General features: G+C 32.4%; 1 protein-coding gene and 1 long non-coding RNA gene across 8 annotated transcripts; one reads left to right on the top strand and one right to left on the bottom strand.

Moving 5' to 3' along the window:
* The first annotated feature begins 10,129 nt into the window (after window positions 1–10,129).
* On the top strand, window positions 10,130–13,369 carry LOC115707706 (29 kDa ribonucleoprotein B, chloroplastic). Of its 7 annotated transcripts, none has more exons than XM_030635735.2 (4): window positions 10,133–10,351; window positions 10,454–10,571; window positions 12,001–12,086; window positions 12,437–12,577. In XM_030635735.2, exons 1-4 carry the CDS (start codon window positions 10,257–10,259, stop codon window positions 12,456–12,458), a joined length of 321 nt encoding a protein of 106 aa, XP_030491595.1. In that variant the 5' UTR covers window positions 10,133–10,256; the 3' UTR covers window positions 12,459–12,577. The 7 variants fall into 7 exon arrangements, 4 of the variants coding, with proteins under 4 accessions (XP_030491595.1, XP_030491596.1, XP_030491593.1 ...); XM_030635736.2 differs by having other exon boundaries at window positions 10,134–10,351; window positions 12,001–12,082; window positions 12,420–12,561; XM_030635733.2 differs by having other exon boundaries at window positions 10,136–10,351; window positions 12,420–13,369.
* LOC133036655 (uncharacterized) lies at window positions 12,001–17,459 on the bottom strand. Its single transcript, XR_009687254.1, has 2 exons — window positions 17,086–17,459; window positions 12,001–14,709 (listed from the first exon to the last, which is right to left on the bottom strand). It is a non-coding gene; the product is annotated as an uncharacterized LOC133036655 (long non-coding RNA).
* Between the last annotated feature and the right edge of the window lie 11 nt (window positions 17,460–17,470).

The raw sequence follows: 17,470 nt of genomic DNA, 5'->3' as shown, positions 1-17,470 counted from the left end.
CTAATGAATCTTATCTCTGGCCGTGGCCCCGTGGACTAGTAACAATCTGAAAGGATTGTTGAAACCACGTACAAAAATCTTGTGTGTTTTTACTTTTATGCACTGTTTATTTTTCTGGGTTTCTCTGGAGTTACAGAGTTGCATTCTGTAACTACGTAAAAGCATTTTCGGTACGGTTTTATTATTCCGCATTTAATTAATCATTTAATTAATTAATCAAACTGGGAATATTAAAATACGGAATTTCAATTGGTATCGGAAGCGAGTCGGTAAATTCTTAGTGAGATCTTGAGGTTATTCCGTTTAACTTGTTTTGTGTGAGATGTCTTTGTTTGCGAAGGAAGTTCCATCTCTGGACCTCCTCTATTGAATGAGTCGAATTATCCTTATTGGAAGGTCGGGATGAGAGCTTTCATCAAATCGCAAGATGAGAAAGCATGGAGAGCTATTCTTACGGGGTGGTCTCAACTGCGAAAATGATGAAAAAGGTAATACTCGGGTAAAATCGAACTCGGTTGGACCACCGAAGATGAAAAAGCATGCAGTTATAATAATAAGGCTTTACATGCTATTTTTAATGGTGTTGGTGAAGGTTTTATTAAATTAATCTCATCTTGTGAATCTGCAAAGTTAAGCATGGGAAATCCTTCAAATTCAATTTGAAGGTACGAGTGATGTAAAGAGATCACGATTTACCATGCTTCAAACTAGATTTGATGAATTGAGAATGTCGTATACCGAAACTTTAAATGATTTCTATGAAAGATTATCGACATCTCTAATGAGTTTTTGCCTTGGGAGAAAAACTAGATGAATCTGTCTTGGTTCGAAAAATTGTTCGAGTTCTTCTGACGGAGTTTGATACAAAATTGCTTGCAATGGAAGAGGCGAAAGATTTTGGCAAAATGAAGGTTGAGGAACTCATGGGATCTTTAAGAACCTTTGAGTTGAATCAACAAATCAAGAAAAAGAGTAAGCAAAATCTCTCGAATGAGAAAAGCAAAGGTATTGCCTTTAATGCTTCTGAAAATATTGTTTCTGATGATGAAAATGATGATGAAATGGTTCTATTGGCAAAAAATTTCCAAAAATTCATGAAATCTGGTGGAAATAAAAAGTTCTTTTCAAAGAACCCAAAAGGTAACATTTACGGTAACATTCCTAGAACCTTTTCCATCTAACAATAAAAAAGGTATTAAATGCGAGAGAATGTGAAGGTTTTTGTCACACTCAATCCGAATGTGCTAATACCTTAAAGAAAAATAAAAAGGGATTGAATGTTACTTGGAGTGATGATTCCGAGAGTAGTGAGGATGAAAAAGAAAAAGTTGTCCTAACAAGTGTTTTGTCAAGAAATTTGCGGGAAAAAGGAAAAAGCATTTGCTTGAACAATATCCACGATCAATGACAACAAGGAAGAATCCAGGTCCGAATCGGATGAGTCGAAATTGATGAGGATTCCATGATTGAATCCTACAAGGTAATGTTTGGTAAGTGGTTGGAAACTAGTCTTGAAAATCGCTCCTGGTTAAAGATAATAAAATTTTGTGTAACAACATTAATGAGTTGGAAGATAAACTCAAATGTTGTGAATGCGAATTGTCTTTAAAAGAGTCAAAAATTATTTCTTTAACCAAGGAAATTGATAACATTAAAAAGAATGTTAAAATGTTAAATCCGAGTTCCACCATTTTTGAAAAAATTCAAAAATCGGCCAAACCAATCATGCTTTGAAATTTGGGTTATGTTCCAAATCAACCTGTGTCTAATACCACTAATAATTTTATTTCTGGAAGAACTGTTTCTACCTCGCAGGTTTCTGTCTCGACAGCAAAGCACTCTGTTGTTACAGAAAAGAAGCAGCACGGTAAGTTTGACAATTTCAAAGGGAAAGGAAGACGTTTCATTCCTATTTGCCATTTTTGTGGAGTAAAAGGTCACATTCGACCTAAATGCATAACCATGCATAACATGTTTAAATCTAATTACATTGGAAATAAACATGTTTTACAAAAACAAAAATGGGTTGTCAAAAATAAATGCTTGGTAGGTTCTACTTGTTTTAAAACTGTTGCTTCTAAAATGTGGTATTTTGATAGTGGTTGTTCCAAACACATGACAGGTGAAAAAGAATTTCTTGTGAACATAAGACCAATGCACTGTGGAGAAGTTACATTTGGTAACGGTCTTACTGGTAAAGTCGTAGGAATGGGAACTCTCAAGTTCGAAGGGCTTCCTAAACTAAAAAATGTCATGTTGGTTGAAGGACTAAAAGCTAATCTACTTAGCATTAGTCAGATTTGTGATCAGGGTTATACTGTGAGCTTTGATAGCAATCATTGCTACGTATATAATATTCTTGATGAAATTGTGTTACAAGGGCTGCGATCTAGTGATAATTGTTATACTCTCACTACGCATGCCACTTGTCATTCTGTCATTGAAAATGTTACTGACCTATGGCATGAAAAACTTGGTCACATTCACTTTAAAAATCTGAAAAAATTATCTGTTTCAGGGATTGTTCGAGGATTACCTAAATTAGGTAAAGAGTCATTGGGAAAATGTGGTCCATGCCAGTTAGGTAAGCAACTGAAAATTTCTCACAAGAGTGTCCCAGATGTGAATACTTCTAGAGTTCTCGAACTCTTGCACATGGACTTAATGGGTCCAATCCTGTAGAAAGCTTAAATGGTAAAAGGTATATTTTTGTTTGTGTTGATGATTTTTCTCGATTCTCATGGGTGGATTTTTTGAGAGAAAAATCTGATACTTTTGAAGCTTTCCAAACTCTGTGTTTGAAATTACGAGTTGAAAAAGATTGTAACATTGGCAAAATTGTTAGGATTAGGAGTGATCATGGTAAGGAATTTGAAAATACCGTATATGATGAATTTTGTAAAGCTAACGGTATTTCTCATGAATTTTCTGCTCCTAAAACTCCTCCACAAAATGGAGTGGTTAAAAGAAAGAATCGTACTCTAACAGAAATGGCTAGAGTAATGTTGAATAGCAAGAAGCTCACAAAGCGCCTTTGGGCCGAAGCCATTAACACTGCTTGCTATACCATCAACAGAGTATTCTTGCGCCCAGGTACTCACAAAACACCATATGAAATCTGGAAAGGTAAGAAACCAAATGTAAGTCACTTTCATGTGTTCGGATGTAAGCGTTATATTTTACGAGATCGTGATTACATTGGTAAATTTGATTCTAAAAGTGATGAAGGTGTTTTCTTAGGATATTCCACAAATAGTAGGGCATATCGTGTGTATAACATGAGAACCCAAACTGTTATGGAATCTGCTAATGTTGTTGTTGATGATCTAAAAGATTTTTCTGAGTTTTCCACAGAAGAACAGATTGAAGATTTGCTTGAAAAGCCTGCTGCTGAGGAAAAGGAACCTGACAAAGTTTCAGAAGCAGTCGTCGAGGTTACTGTGCAGGAATCTGTTGCTACAGAAAATCCAACAACAAAAGAATCCGAGTATCCTTTAAATTCAATCACCGATCCAATACGAGGGAACCATCCTCCGGGGTTAAAAAGAATCATCCTTCAGATCTCATCCTTGGAAACTTGGATGAGAGCATGGTTACAAGAAGAAAATATGCCAATATAATTCAATTTTTATGTTTTATTTCTTCTTTAGAACCTAAATCTGTAAAAGAAGCTTTAATGGATGAAGATTGGTTTTTAGCTATGCAGGATGAGCTTCATCAGTTTGTTCGAAACAAAGTCTGGAAAATGATTCCAAGACCACCATTTGTGAACATCATTGGAACCAAGTGGATCTTCAAAAATAAGAGTGATGAGTTTGGCACTATCATTCGAAACAAGGCAAGGTTGGTTGCCCAAGGATACACTCAAGTTGAGGGTGTTGACTTTGATGAAACATTTGCTCCAGTAGCTAGACTGGAATCGATCAAAGTTACTTCTTTCCATAGCTTGCATTCTTGGTATTAAATTGTATCAAATGGATGTCAAATCCGCTTTTTTGAATGGTACATTAAAAGAAGAAGTGTATGTGGAACAACCTAAAGGGTTTGAGGATCCACATTTTCCCGATCATGTTTATAAGTTAGACAAGGCATTGTATGGTCTAAAACAAGCACCACGTGCTTGGTATGAGCGTCTAATAGAATTCTTGCTTTCTCATGATTACAAGAGAGGAAATGTTGATAAAACACTTTTCATTAAAAACATTAATTCTGATGTGATTGTTGCTCAAATATATGTTGATGATATTGTGTTTGGCTCTACCTCTAACTCCGAAGTGCAGGTTTTTGTTTCCCAAATGCAAAAGGAGTTCGAAATGAGTATGGTAGGTGAACTCACTTATTTTCTCGGTCTTCAAGTGAAGCAATCAGATGAGGGAACTTTTGTCACTCAAAGCAAGTATGCTAAGAATTTGGTGAAAAAGTTTGGCCTTGAGAAAGCCAAACATACCAACACTCCCATGAGCACAACTTTGAAATTAAGCAAAGATGAACAAGGAGTAAAGGTAGATCAAACTTTGTATCGAAGTATGATAGGAAGTTTGCTTTATCTTACGCTAGTCGTCACGACATTTGCTATAGTGTTGGTGTTTGTGCACGTTATTAAGGCTAATCCCATGGAATCCCATCTTTCTGTGAAAAGAATCATTCGCTATGTAAATAGCACTATTGATTTTGGGATTTGGTTTTCAAAAGACACTAATTCTAACCTTGTTTGCTTTAGTGATGCTGATTGGGCAGGTAATGTTGATGATAGAAAAAGTACTAGTGGTGGATGTTTCTATCTTGGAAACAATTTGGTTTCTTGGCATAGCAAGAAGCAAAACTCAATCTCTCTGTCCACAGCAGAGGCTGAGTACATTCTTTGCGGGTAGTTGTTGTACCCAATTGTTATGGATGAAACAAATGATGGCAGATTATGGGTTTGATTTGAAAACTTTAACCATCTTTTGTGATAACACTAGTGCTATAAACATTTCTAAGAATCCTGTTCAACACTCTCGCACTAAGCACATAGACATTCGTCATCACTTTATTAGAGAGCTTGTGGAAAATAAAATTCTTGTCTTAGAATATGTTGAAACTAGCAAACAAATTGCAGATATTTTTACTAAAGCTCTTGACTCGGTCCGATTTATTTCTCTAAGGAAATCCTTAGGGGTTTGTACTGTTTAATGCTTTTATTTTTCCATAGTCCTTGATATTTGAGTTGTCTTAGAGTTCATAATGTCTTGTCTTTGTCCTAGAAGAAAATTTCAACCTTATAAGAATTTCAGTCATTATTTTATTGCTAATGTTGTAATATTATGATGTCATACAGGTTTGTCAGGAAAATTGTCCACTCCTCACAGGAATATTCAGGTTCATCAAACAGTGTTATGTAAGCTACCATTTTCGAATGATGTTGTTCAAAAAACTGTGTGTTCAAGCTCCATTGGATGAATAGAGCTACCTATCTCAATGTGTGAAAGTCATCTCTGAGTAAGTTGGAACTATGTAATTAGGAGTTATGTAGAAGATACGCTACCATTGAAAAGGGCTACCATTGAGGTAGTGTGACAGCGTCTCCTATGGGTACAATTTATCAGAAAAAGTCTTTTTGACAAATTGGGCAATGTTCCCTGCTTACACTTTCACACACTAATGCTTGACACAGTTTGTGGTAAAATTTGTTTATTCTCGAAAATGGTGTTATAAAGCTATTACATACTGTTTGATGTGCTTTAATATTCTTGGTGATGGAGTCAATTTTTCCTGTGAACCGGTATGACCTCATTCTATTACTTCATTAGTTTGATAAAATAATTTCTAATTATTCTTATGAGTTTGATTTTTTCATCAGGGACAAAGACAAATGGACATTGTGAATTCTAGTTGCAAAAATATCAAGGTTAATTTATTTTTCTGTCTTTTAATCAAAAAATAAAATTAAAAAAAAATAAAAAAAAAGGGTTCGTGATCGAGTTGTCAAGTGAGCTTTGTTAAAAATTTTGTTATTTTTTTGTTATGTTTCATTATGTTCTTAGACACAATTTTTGCTCTTAAGTGGTGATTAGTGCTTTTGTGTCTTGGTGTGTTCTCTTGTTCCTTATTTGCAATTTTTCTTTGGGGGACATTTTTTGAAAAAGTAAAAGAAAAAGGGGGGCATATTTTTCTTTTCGAATTCATTTTCGAATCCTTGTAAATATTTTTTTTCTTTTATTTTTTCATTTTATGGAAACATGTTTTAATTGTATTTATTTTAGAATGTTTCCTTTATTTGTGGAGATTTGGTCTTTTTGGTGTGTATAGGAAACTTGTAATTAAATAATTAATTATTTGTTGGTTTCCTTTTTGGTGGCAATTTCGGTTTTGGTAAGGGCCTTTAAATTCTTAGATTTTGTGGGGATTGTTGGTTTCCTTTTTTCATTTAAGGAAACATTGACCAAATTTTGAAAAACCTTTTTTGGTTTCCTTTTTCCTCTCCACACGTGGGTCAAAGGTAAGGAAGTTACCTTCCTTTTCAGTTTTTTTTTCTTTAATTGGGTATTTAAAATTGAAAGTTATATATTCTCAACTACCCATAAACCCACGATCACCACTCTCTCTTCTCCTTCTATTTTTTTTTTCAAAGGTCTAACATTGTTCAAAGTGTAAGAGAGTTTGTGTTCTAGGGTTTCAAAGAAAAATGGCCAAAACTAAGAATGCCCAACCATCCAAGAAGCCCACTCGTGGATGCCGCCCGCTTCTCCGGTGACTCCGCCTCCGCGCCGCACCGCACCAAAGAATCGAGCTTCTGGTTCGTCTTCTGCTCCGACGACGTCTGCCAAGAAATCGAAGACCCAAGCTCGAAAATCAGTGGCAAATTTCTCATCTCCTCTTGTTGGTGCCACTCCTATTGCTTCTCCAACACCTGGGTTGGGTGATCATGATGAATCCCATTCATCCGATCACACATTGTCGAAGTCCTCTTCTTCGAATGGTGCTCCTTATGTTGACCAAGCTTTGGTGACCTTGCCCACGGTGAGTTCTCAAACAAGGTCCAAGGTTTCCACTCCTAAAAAGCCTGAAGTGGTTAAACCTAAAATTGCATCCAAAGGGAAAAAGGTGGTTTCTTCATCTTCAAAGGCCAAAAATCTCAAGGAGAATCCCCCTTCGGTCTCTTCCTCGGATTACGAACCGAAGAAAGTGAGGAGGATCATGATTCGGAGGGCTTGTCCGATTCAAGTGAAGAATTTGTGCCCAAAGATCTTCCCGTTATTGATGATTACGGATCCGAGAGTGAAGAACCGACCGACCACCGTCACTTCTGCATCTGTTCCGGTCCCTATTTGTACCAAAGAAGGACAAAGGAAAAAAGGCCCATTGTCTCTACAAATCCTGTTCTTCCACAGAAAAGAAAGAGGCCCTCTGGTATTTCTCTTGATAACTTCAAGCCCCACTCTCATTATTTTTGTTATAATGATCATGCTAGAGATATGAAATTCTATGAGAATAGGAATTTTATTGTGGAGAAAAATTTTAATGTTATTGCTCATAAGCCTTTTGGAGTGTATAACATGTTGAAAGAAAGACAATGGGTAGATACCTTGATCGGTTTTGATGGGTATGTGGATAGAATTGTGAAGGAATTTTATGCTAACATCACTGATGAGTTTCTCGATGAGGACTCTTTCATGTTTGGCAAAGTTTTTGTCAGAGGACACTGGTATTCCTTTACTGTGAAGGATGTTGCTGAGGCTCTCAATTTGCCTATGGGAATTGAGCCAACTGATGTGGAGTTTGATCATCAAAAGGTGTTCGGTTATCTCTCTGGTGATAATGAAATTGAACTCTCCTACACCATGCATATGTCTCAACTCACCTATCAACATGCTGCTCTCATGAGGTTTGCCCTATCCAATTGGTTTCCTTGCTCCAATCCGGTAAATGTTTCAAATGAACTTGCTTTCTTTTTGTATAAAGTTTCAATTGGTGCTAAAATTGATTTGGCTGACATGATTTGGGAGCAAATTGTTTCTCTTCGAAAGGGTAAGAAACCTAGGCTCAATCTCATTTTTCCTCACTTAATCTATAAAATTTTATCTAATCAAGAGGAATTGATTCTTGAGAATGAATCAATTGAGATGCCTACTGTTGGACCCACTTTCAAAATTCCTGAGAAGCCTCCTCAAGGAAAAGCTGCTCAAAGAAAGGCTCGGTCTGCTTCCCCTGGTCTTACAAATGATCCTGCTGCTGCACCTGCTTCAACTTCTGCTTCTACAGAAATGGCAGAATTCAATTTGCGTTTGGGAAGAATGGAGACTAGTCAGGCCCTGCTTCTTAGGAAGATGGACAGCATCATGAAATACTTCCGTCCCAATGATGATGAATAAGTGGTTCAATCTTTTATCTTTTGTTTTTTATTAATGTTTATTTGAACTTATGACTTTGTCCATGTTTGTTTTTGTTATCTTTGGCTCCTTGATAGACAAAAAGGGGGAGTAGTATTATTTTTTTGGATTCATTGAACTCTTTGTTACAACTCTGGACCCTTGGTTTTAGGGGGAGTTGCTTGTTTGTGGTTTAACACTTTTCCATTTAAAAAGTTGTGTTCTTCGGTTTGCAAGCTTTTCCGTCCAAAAAAAGTTCTATGTTTTATGTGTTAGAGAGCTTTCATGCAGGGGGAGTATTTTCTATACTCTTGTATCTTTAAAAAGCTATTTGCTTTGGTTTCTAACACTTGATGCAGGTTTTCTCATAATAAAATGTTTTGTCAATCAAAGTGCCAAAGGGGGAGATTGTTAATTCTATTTTTGGCATATTTAATTGACAAAAATATTTTATTATTCATTGTATATTTTCGGCTGGTATACATTAATATGGTTTCCTATTTGGTGTATTCAAACTTGAAAGGAAAGTTGTCTAGCTTTCCTATTTTTGGAAAAAAGGTAAAAATAGTAAGTTTGGTTACCCATTTCGTTTTTATCTAACCAGCTGTGTAATCTGATCTTGTGTTGAGTTTCCCATTTTCTTAGATCAGGTTTCTTGAAGAGAAAACCGGAGCTAAACTTTCCTTTTCTATAAAAGGAAAGTTGTAGTTATCGCCCACGATTACGCGGGTACGAAACGGAAATTCCTGGACCGATTGAAGAATTATTTTAGGGAAGTTTCTAGTGGGTTGAGGTCTTGTTCGTACCGAATGTAAGTCGTCTATGAGATGTATATTCATTATAAATACATCTTATAGCTGCTAGGTTTTGCATCTCTTTCATACACTTAGAATTGCTTTCATATCTTAAGGAAAGAGTGTCTTTGTTTAGTACCTCTCTTGGTACCTCTCTTGTATCTTTGAATTCCATTCATATCTTTAGAAAAGAGAGTCTTTGATTTGTAGAGAAGAGTTGTTCTACTCTTACTCTGTTTATTTGTTGTTTGTATTGTCTTGAGTCTGTATTCAAGTCTACAACGAAGAAGAACATCAGTGCACCTTCGGGAGAAGGGTATTTACAAGCTTTCGGGAGATTGCTTTTGAAGTCTTGCATCGGGAGGATACAAGCACACAACCTTCGGGAGATGGTTGTATAGGCTTTCGGGAGATAGCCTTTAAGCCTTGAATCGGGAGGATTCAAGCACTCTTCAAGGTGATCGAATGGAGTTCGAGCACTTGGAGTTTTATCAAGATTCGGTTAGTAGGTGGAATACATCAAGCTTGCGGCATACAATAAGAGGGAGTCTATTTATGCATAAGTCAATTACTTTGTATTTTTGATACCGATCTAATGAATCTTATCTCTGGCCGTGGCCCCGTGGACTAGTAACAATCTGAAAGGATTGTTGAAACACGTACAAAAATCTTGTGTGTTTTTACTTTTATGCACTGTTTGTTTTTCTGGGTTTCTCTGGAGTTACAGAGTTGCATTCTGTAACTACAGAAAACTGTTTTCAGTACCAGTTTTATTATTCCGCATTTAATTAATCATTTAATTAAATAATCAAACTGAGAATATTAAAATACGGAATTTCAAAATTATTTTAATTAATAGATAAAAAAAAATATTCCTCAACTTATATATATATATATAAAATAAATAAATAAATAAAAAAATAAAAAATAAATAAAAAAATAAAAACTTGGCTTTAAAGTGAAAAAATTAAGCTTAACAATAAAAGACAGAAAGATTTCCGTTTCAAAAAAAAAAAAAAAAAAAAGATAAAAAAATAAAAGACAGAAAAATTCCAGTATCTCACCCTACCCGAACTCATTTTCTCTCTTCTCTTCTTCTCAATCTCTTCTTTCCATGGCTACGGTCTCGAATCAAACTGTTTCACCACAGAAACTTCAGGGCGATGATAAAGATAATAGCAATATCTTTCAGTTGATTCGCTCTCAACAGTTAGGTATTTTCATTTTTTTTTTGTTTAATTAGATTTTCTGTGAATTCTAAGAAAATAAGTTTGCTTATTTGAATTGATGAGGATTTTGATTTGATTGCAGGAAAAATTTGCTCCGTTACGTCCTGTTGAGGAGATTCGTACGGTTATTGACTGTATTTGCTTCGATCGCCACTCCTCAGTCTCAAACCACGACCACCAATTCAACCTGCTTTTCTTTTGTATGTTTATTCTCTGCTTTACTTCTGTGTATTTTATTCTCTGCTTTACATTTGTGTAATTATTCTCTTATTCCATCAATTTAGAGGTTAAAAAACTCTTTGAGATCTGATCTTTCACTTGTTATTTTCAATATCTGATCGAAAATTCAGATGTTTGTTTTGAGCAAAAACTGTAGCATTAGGAATTTCATTTCGAGTGTTGCCGACTCCATTGAATTCATGCCTCCAGATTCTAATAAAATTTTGAAATACTGTGCGATTCCTCACAGTGACTGACAGCCGCATCTCTCTCTCTCTCTCTCTCTCTCTCTCTCTCTCTCTCTCTCTCTCTCTCTCTCTCTCTCTCTCTCTCTCTCTCTCTTGTCGCCAACCGAATATGTCTCAGAGCCGCCGCTATCCACAGATCCGTACTCCTCCGGATATGGCGTAAGTGTTTGGTTGGTAACTTGGGTTAGAATGTCTTTCATTTTGCTATAGGGTAAGTCATAATATGTGGCTTCGAGTAGTTTTTTATACCACTGCTGTGTGTTTTATTGTTAAACATCACAGTTCTTGTCTTTTGATGTGGTTAAACATCAAAGCTATCAAAGCTCTAGAGGGAGGCTCTTTGTGAATATAGATTTTAATTCTTACTATTTTAGAATATGCTGATATGGAATAAACTGCTTATTGTTTCATGATTTTAATTCTTCATCTTTAGCAAAATAGATAATTAAGTTTTGTAGATAAGCTGTAATAAATTCCGTTTATATGATTTAGTTTTCCAAAGTTTCTTCCCATATGATCCTTAGTTATGCTTCCTATTTTGAAATCATAGACATAACTAGCATTTTGGAATTACTATGGATTTGAATACTTGAATCTTTACAATTGTGAATTTTTCATTTGAGATTTGTCATCTTTGTTATTTATCATATGATGTTGTGAACAATTCTAATCAAACATTTCATTTGTCATGAATAGAGGTTTAGGATTTCAATTTATTTATTGTGCATTTGCTGTGTCAATTTGAATGTATAGTTTCTTTACTTGCTCCCTTTGGCTACTGCATTCTGTACCGAAGTTTTTCCCACTTGAAATGCATTTGCTACTTTTAAAAAATAGTTCTGTCTTCCAACTCAAAGGTACATTTGTTTCTTTGTTGACTGTTTGAATTTTTAGTGATAATAGTTTCAATTTATAAGTTGATATATATCTATATATATTTCCTGCATCTGTATAAATGTATAGTTTCAATTCTATAATTTTCTTTGTATTTTTCTCACTAGTAATATATAACTACTTACATTTGAGGCATTTATATAATTAGTTCCCATAACTCACATACTTACACAAAAGTTCTGTGTTTTTTTTTTCTTTTTCCTTTTTTTTTCTTTGTTTTTTTTCCTTGGGTTCCTCTGCTTCTCCTTGTCCTTCTTCTCTGAATCAGTTTGGTCTTTGGGCATCACAACCAGTGACTGTTTTAGTCTCTTTGGCCACTGTTGCAGTGGCTTTGACCCAAGAAGATGCTAGTAAGTACGTTTCTTTTTATTTTCATATTTCTGGGTTGTTTAGTTTAAAGCTTTCTCTTTTACCAAATGGAAATAATGGTGTTATACTGCAATTCGTTGTGTGAATTCCAGCCCAAAACTCTACTGAATTCTTTCACAAAACACTTGAGCTGAAAGCAAATCTAAAATTCTTGCTTGAATCAAATATAAAATTTTACACACTTTAAATTACTATGATGAAATCAATAGCTCTATATTACCATCTTTGTATGACTTTTCTTCATTTTATCAGCAAGTTAATAGAGGACTACTTGTAACATTTGCTTTCTCTTTTCTGTGTCATGTTCTCTGCTAAAAGAAATACAAATGATATAGGAAGTGGAGGGTGGAGTTTTGAAAATTGCCTATTGCAGAAAGAGGCGAGAAGTGACATTCAATTTGTTTGTTGGGAATTTGTCATATGATGCTACAGATAAAGATCTCAAAGAGTTCTTCAACAATGAGGGCCATAGCGTAGTGTCTACTGAAGTTATATTCCACGAAACTATACAAAATTCCTTGGTATATGGATATGTATCCTTCAAATCAAAGAAAGAATCTGAGGCAGCTCTAATCTCTGTTCAAGGAAAGGTGCCAGCGTTGTTCATCATGTTTATTTCATCTTATTATTTGTGACTATAAGCATGGACCTATTCTGCATCCAAATTTCATAAAGACATTTTAAATTGGAGATTCTCTGACTTGTCTTTTTTTCCCCCTTAGGCGTTTATGGGAAGATCAATTCGAATAGAACACAGTAATTATTTTATTAGAAACAAACAACCAGCTACGGAGAGTGTAGAGTCCGAACTTACTTCTCCGGAGTTGAAGTCTGGTGTAAAAGAAGCATAAATTGCTGATTTAAGTATATCATGTGAGATTTTGCTCAAAAGTGACATCAGGTAATCTTTTGCCCTGTTATTAGTTTATTGTGAATCTTACTTAAAAGTGTTTCTAATCTCTGTTATTAGTTGAAAGAGAAGAACTGATGGCCACTGATTATGCATGAGAGGTAACTGAGTTATAAATAAATTCTTAATTATTGAGGTAATAGTTTGCTCACATTTTGTGCAGTGATTTCTACTAAAGAACATGACACAAGATTGTTGCAAAAACTGTCAAGCAAGTTAGGAGCTTGGGTCTCTTGGAGATGATGATTTAGTTTTAGGAGATACATGTGTTTTTTTTTTTTCATATACTACCATGGTTGTAAGTATGTAATTGTATTCTTTATTACTCTGAATAAAACTATATTTATTGTTATAATTATTTTCTCAAATCATAAGAAAAAGTATTATTGTAAATCATTGTGAAAATTATAGTAATAATGATAATTTAATCTTATGAACATGATAAAATAATAATAAAAAAAAGTGTTATGTAGTATATTCAATAATGCTTACAATATAAGTCACAAAAGTATTATAAATATTAAAATAATAATGATATTTTAAGTGAAAAAATATATTATGAAAATTAATAACATATTAAAATATTAAAATAACACTTAAAATGTATTATAAAAGAGTTTTCAATAATACTTTATCATAAGTCATAAAATACGCTATGAAAAGTAACTTAATTTTTAATAATACAACTTTCCTTAATCCATTAAAAAGTATTATGATAAGATTTTTATAATACTTTTATGGTATTATGGAAAACATAATTTCTTACTATGAAAAATAATAAAGATAATACTCATTTAAACATATTAATGTATTAAAATAATACTTAAAAAGTATTATAAAAGAGTTTTCAGCAATACTTTAGCATAATTCATAAAATATGTTATGAAAAGTAACTTGATTTTTAATAATACAACTTTCCCTAATGCATTAAAAGTATTATAATAAGATTTTTATAATACATACTATTATGGAAAACATTATTTCTTACTATAATACTTTTTAATGCTTTCCAAAATACCATAAAATTAAGTAATGGTTGAAGATATTTCGATTTTTAATTTTAGTGCAATACATATTTTATTAATTTCACACTTTATACAATAATATATATACTTCATTTCATACATATAAAGTCTAACATACCATACATAGCCTTATATGATCGACTTTTTAGGGAAAATATATTTATTTTAGATTTGGTGGGAAGGAAAAAAAAATTGAGGTCTAGGCCCAACCCAACAACAAAGTCAGTCTGCTGTACTATATAAGCTCACCAAAAGATCAACTATATCGAAATCCAAAGTGTTCTAAACATGTTCTTGATTACTGATACTAGCTAGTAAGTACATTAGTTATAATATATATTTATATAAAAAATTAAATAAATTAAAGGAAACTCATTAATTCTGCATTTTAAGACTTTTGCATGTGTAGAAGCTGCTGATCACATGCTCAACCGAACCTAATCAACAGTCAAGATTATTCTTACCATATATGTATATGCCAGAAGTATGTGATCTATTAGAAGATTTAAGTGTATAAATTAGACATTTAATTTTATAAATAAAATAGATAGTACATATGGATAATTTTTCCAGCCAATGGCATATTGCCACATCAGCTTCTCAGAAACATATCATACCTGTGCATATGCTCTGTCCTGTCCTTCCTTCCAACAAAACATCCCAAGTCAATAACCTAATATAATTTAATCAAGCTAGTTATTATCATGTGTTATCAATTAATATGTGCCACTATTAAGGTTTCCAATGTAAAAGCATGTCCATTTTTTTTAAAAAAAAAATTACTTCTTAACAAATTAATTATTTGCATCTTTTATATTTTTAATCAGCTAAAATTCTAGTTTTATATATAATGATGTCTTGTTTTATTTATACTCTTCTAAAATTAGAAATTGCACACATGCATGCAACATATTTAAATAACTTATTTTTATTATCAATTGCTTGAATATATAATGGTTATAATTCTGGCAAAATATGATTTGGTTTAAATGCAAAGCATGTTATCTTATAAATATATCGCACAAGCAAATTAATAACGGGATTTAATTAAAAGTTGATAATGTCATTCTTTTATACGCTGTATTATTTGGGCAAAGAATCCCTTTTAAGCTAAAAACACAGCCTGTTTTAGGAATCATGTCACGTGGTATGTCCATCTACTAATCAACTATCACTCGATGAAGGTTTAATTTTATTTTATATCAAGTTTATATGACAATACAAGTTACAACCATATATATATGATGGAAAATATAATTTTTTTTTCAGAAGAGAAAAGAAAAAGGTAATGAGCAAGAGGGTTCGTGTTTCTCATTTATGATTATACCAATAATCTTAGAAAGTTCATTTAATAGATGAGGGGAGGTGGAAGCATACAGCATTGTCTGTTACCTGCGCCTACTGCTATCACAGCATCTATATTCATGAATCTTTGCACTCATTTTCTTAACACAATTTCATGAATTATAAAAAAAAAAAAATTGACCTATAGAAATTAATAAAAAATAAGCAATTAATGTTTATTTAGTACCCTGTGAAATTTTAATTTAATATCTTGTTTTCTAAAAGAAAAAAAAAACAATCAGGTACAGCATAACAAAATTTAGTTGAAATTTCATTGCTTTTAATAATAATAATAATTCAAATTTGGTGGACTACTTAAATTGAAATAAAAACATTTATAAATGAAAACCAAGGCGTGTTAGTGATTTAAAAAAAAAAAAAAATGAAAGAAAGAAAGAAAAAAGAAAGAGAGATAGTGAATCATAGTGATTTCAAAGTGTTTTTGTTGGGGAACTGTTAATATTTCATTATTTTATTTTAATAGAGGTGACAAAATGTATGAAGGAATTTACTCTCATAGAACTATTTTTTTTTTAATAAAAAAATTACAGATTGCCTTTTCATAGCATTAATTTTTTATTGCATTATTTATTTATTTTATTTAAAAAAATAATAGTGAATTACAACAATTTTTTTATCTATTTTTTTTTTTCTATCAATTTGTCTAACATTTTTTTTTCGAGCAAATTTGGTAATCCAAACAAGGACTTGTAGAAATGGTAAGTATATAAGACCAACTCCAATAGTATATGTAAATATTTTATGTTATATTTGCTATAAAAAATTAATATGAGTTAATTTGGCATAATATTTAGCTAAGCCTCCAATACAAAATAGTAGATGTTGATGCAATATTTAATTTTTTTTTTATTAATGCTTAATATTTATTAAATATATACCAAAAAAAAATTCCTTGTATTTTTTTATTTTTTACACAATTTTTCCTTATATTTTATTGGTCATAGAGTAATAAAGTAAGAAAGTTAACATTTTAATTATCAAAAGACCCTAATTACCTAAGAAAAATGTGATAACTAAAGATAAATAAATTAATAATAATATATGGAAATTAATAATAATAATAAAAAAGGTATGAAATATGCACTACCAAATTAATTTAACACAATTTTGACTTTAATAAAATAAAGTTCTTGAATTTTTAATATTTAAATCATTAATTTTTGTATATACAAATATAGATATATTATTGTATTTAATTTGAAATAAATTGTACTCTTAAGAGAAAAATGATAGAGAATTATACGATAGAATTGTTAAAATAATATGAAATACTAAATTAATTCATAATACATATTGTCAGTCCAACCACAATCAAGGTGATCATGTGAAATTATTTAAGGGACTGTGGCCCATATCGGTGCCATTGATACTGATTGGGAATTTGGGATAATATATTTCCTACCTATTTATTTATAGTCACATTGCAGTCTTTTCATGGTTAATTTATCTTACATTAATAATATTGCAATTCGCAAATAAATGGTAAAAAAAAACTGCATTTATAATTTTAGTTGAATTGCGCATTTGATATTTATGTAAAAAAAATCATATCCTCATAAATCCAAACCTAATTAATATCAAGTCAAAAGTAAGGAAAACAAAATAGAAATAAAATAACAAAATCAAGTCACACAAAATACTAATTGTATATAAAAAAAAATCAAAAATCAAAGAATAATAATACCTTCAGAGAAGAAGAAGAAGAAGAAGATTCTCAGTTGATAAGCTTGTTGTTCGTTGTTTCGCCTGAAAAATCAATAAAAAAAAAAGTGAAGAAATCTAAATAAGTGATGGAAGGGTGAAAAGAATTTTGGGGGTTTTGTTTGGGTTGATTTGAATTTAGTTTTGAAAATGAATGAAGAAGAAGAGAAGAATAATGGAGAAAGTTGAAATGAGAAAACTGTGGACTGTTTGTTTGTGGTTTCTCTCTTTCTCTTTCTCTCTCTTGAAATGGGTTTAACAGCTAAGATTACTGATTGGGTCCAGTTGGGATTGTTTCTTTGTGGGGTGGAGTGATCTGGTACAGCGTGGATTATACTACTACCATGTACAGAATTGTTAAAGAGAAT

Source organism: Cannabis sativa, chromosome 1 (assembly GCF_029168945.1).
Source record: "Cannabis sativa cultivar Pink pepper isolate KNU-18-1 chromosome 1, ASM2916894v1, whole genome shotgun sequence".
Classification (NCBI taxonomy): domain Eukaryota; kingdom Viridiplantae; phylum Streptophyta; class Magnoliopsida; order Rosales; family Cannabaceae; genus Cannabis; species Cannabis sativa.
This window is presented reverse-complemented; position numbering and strand designations above follow the sequence as displayed.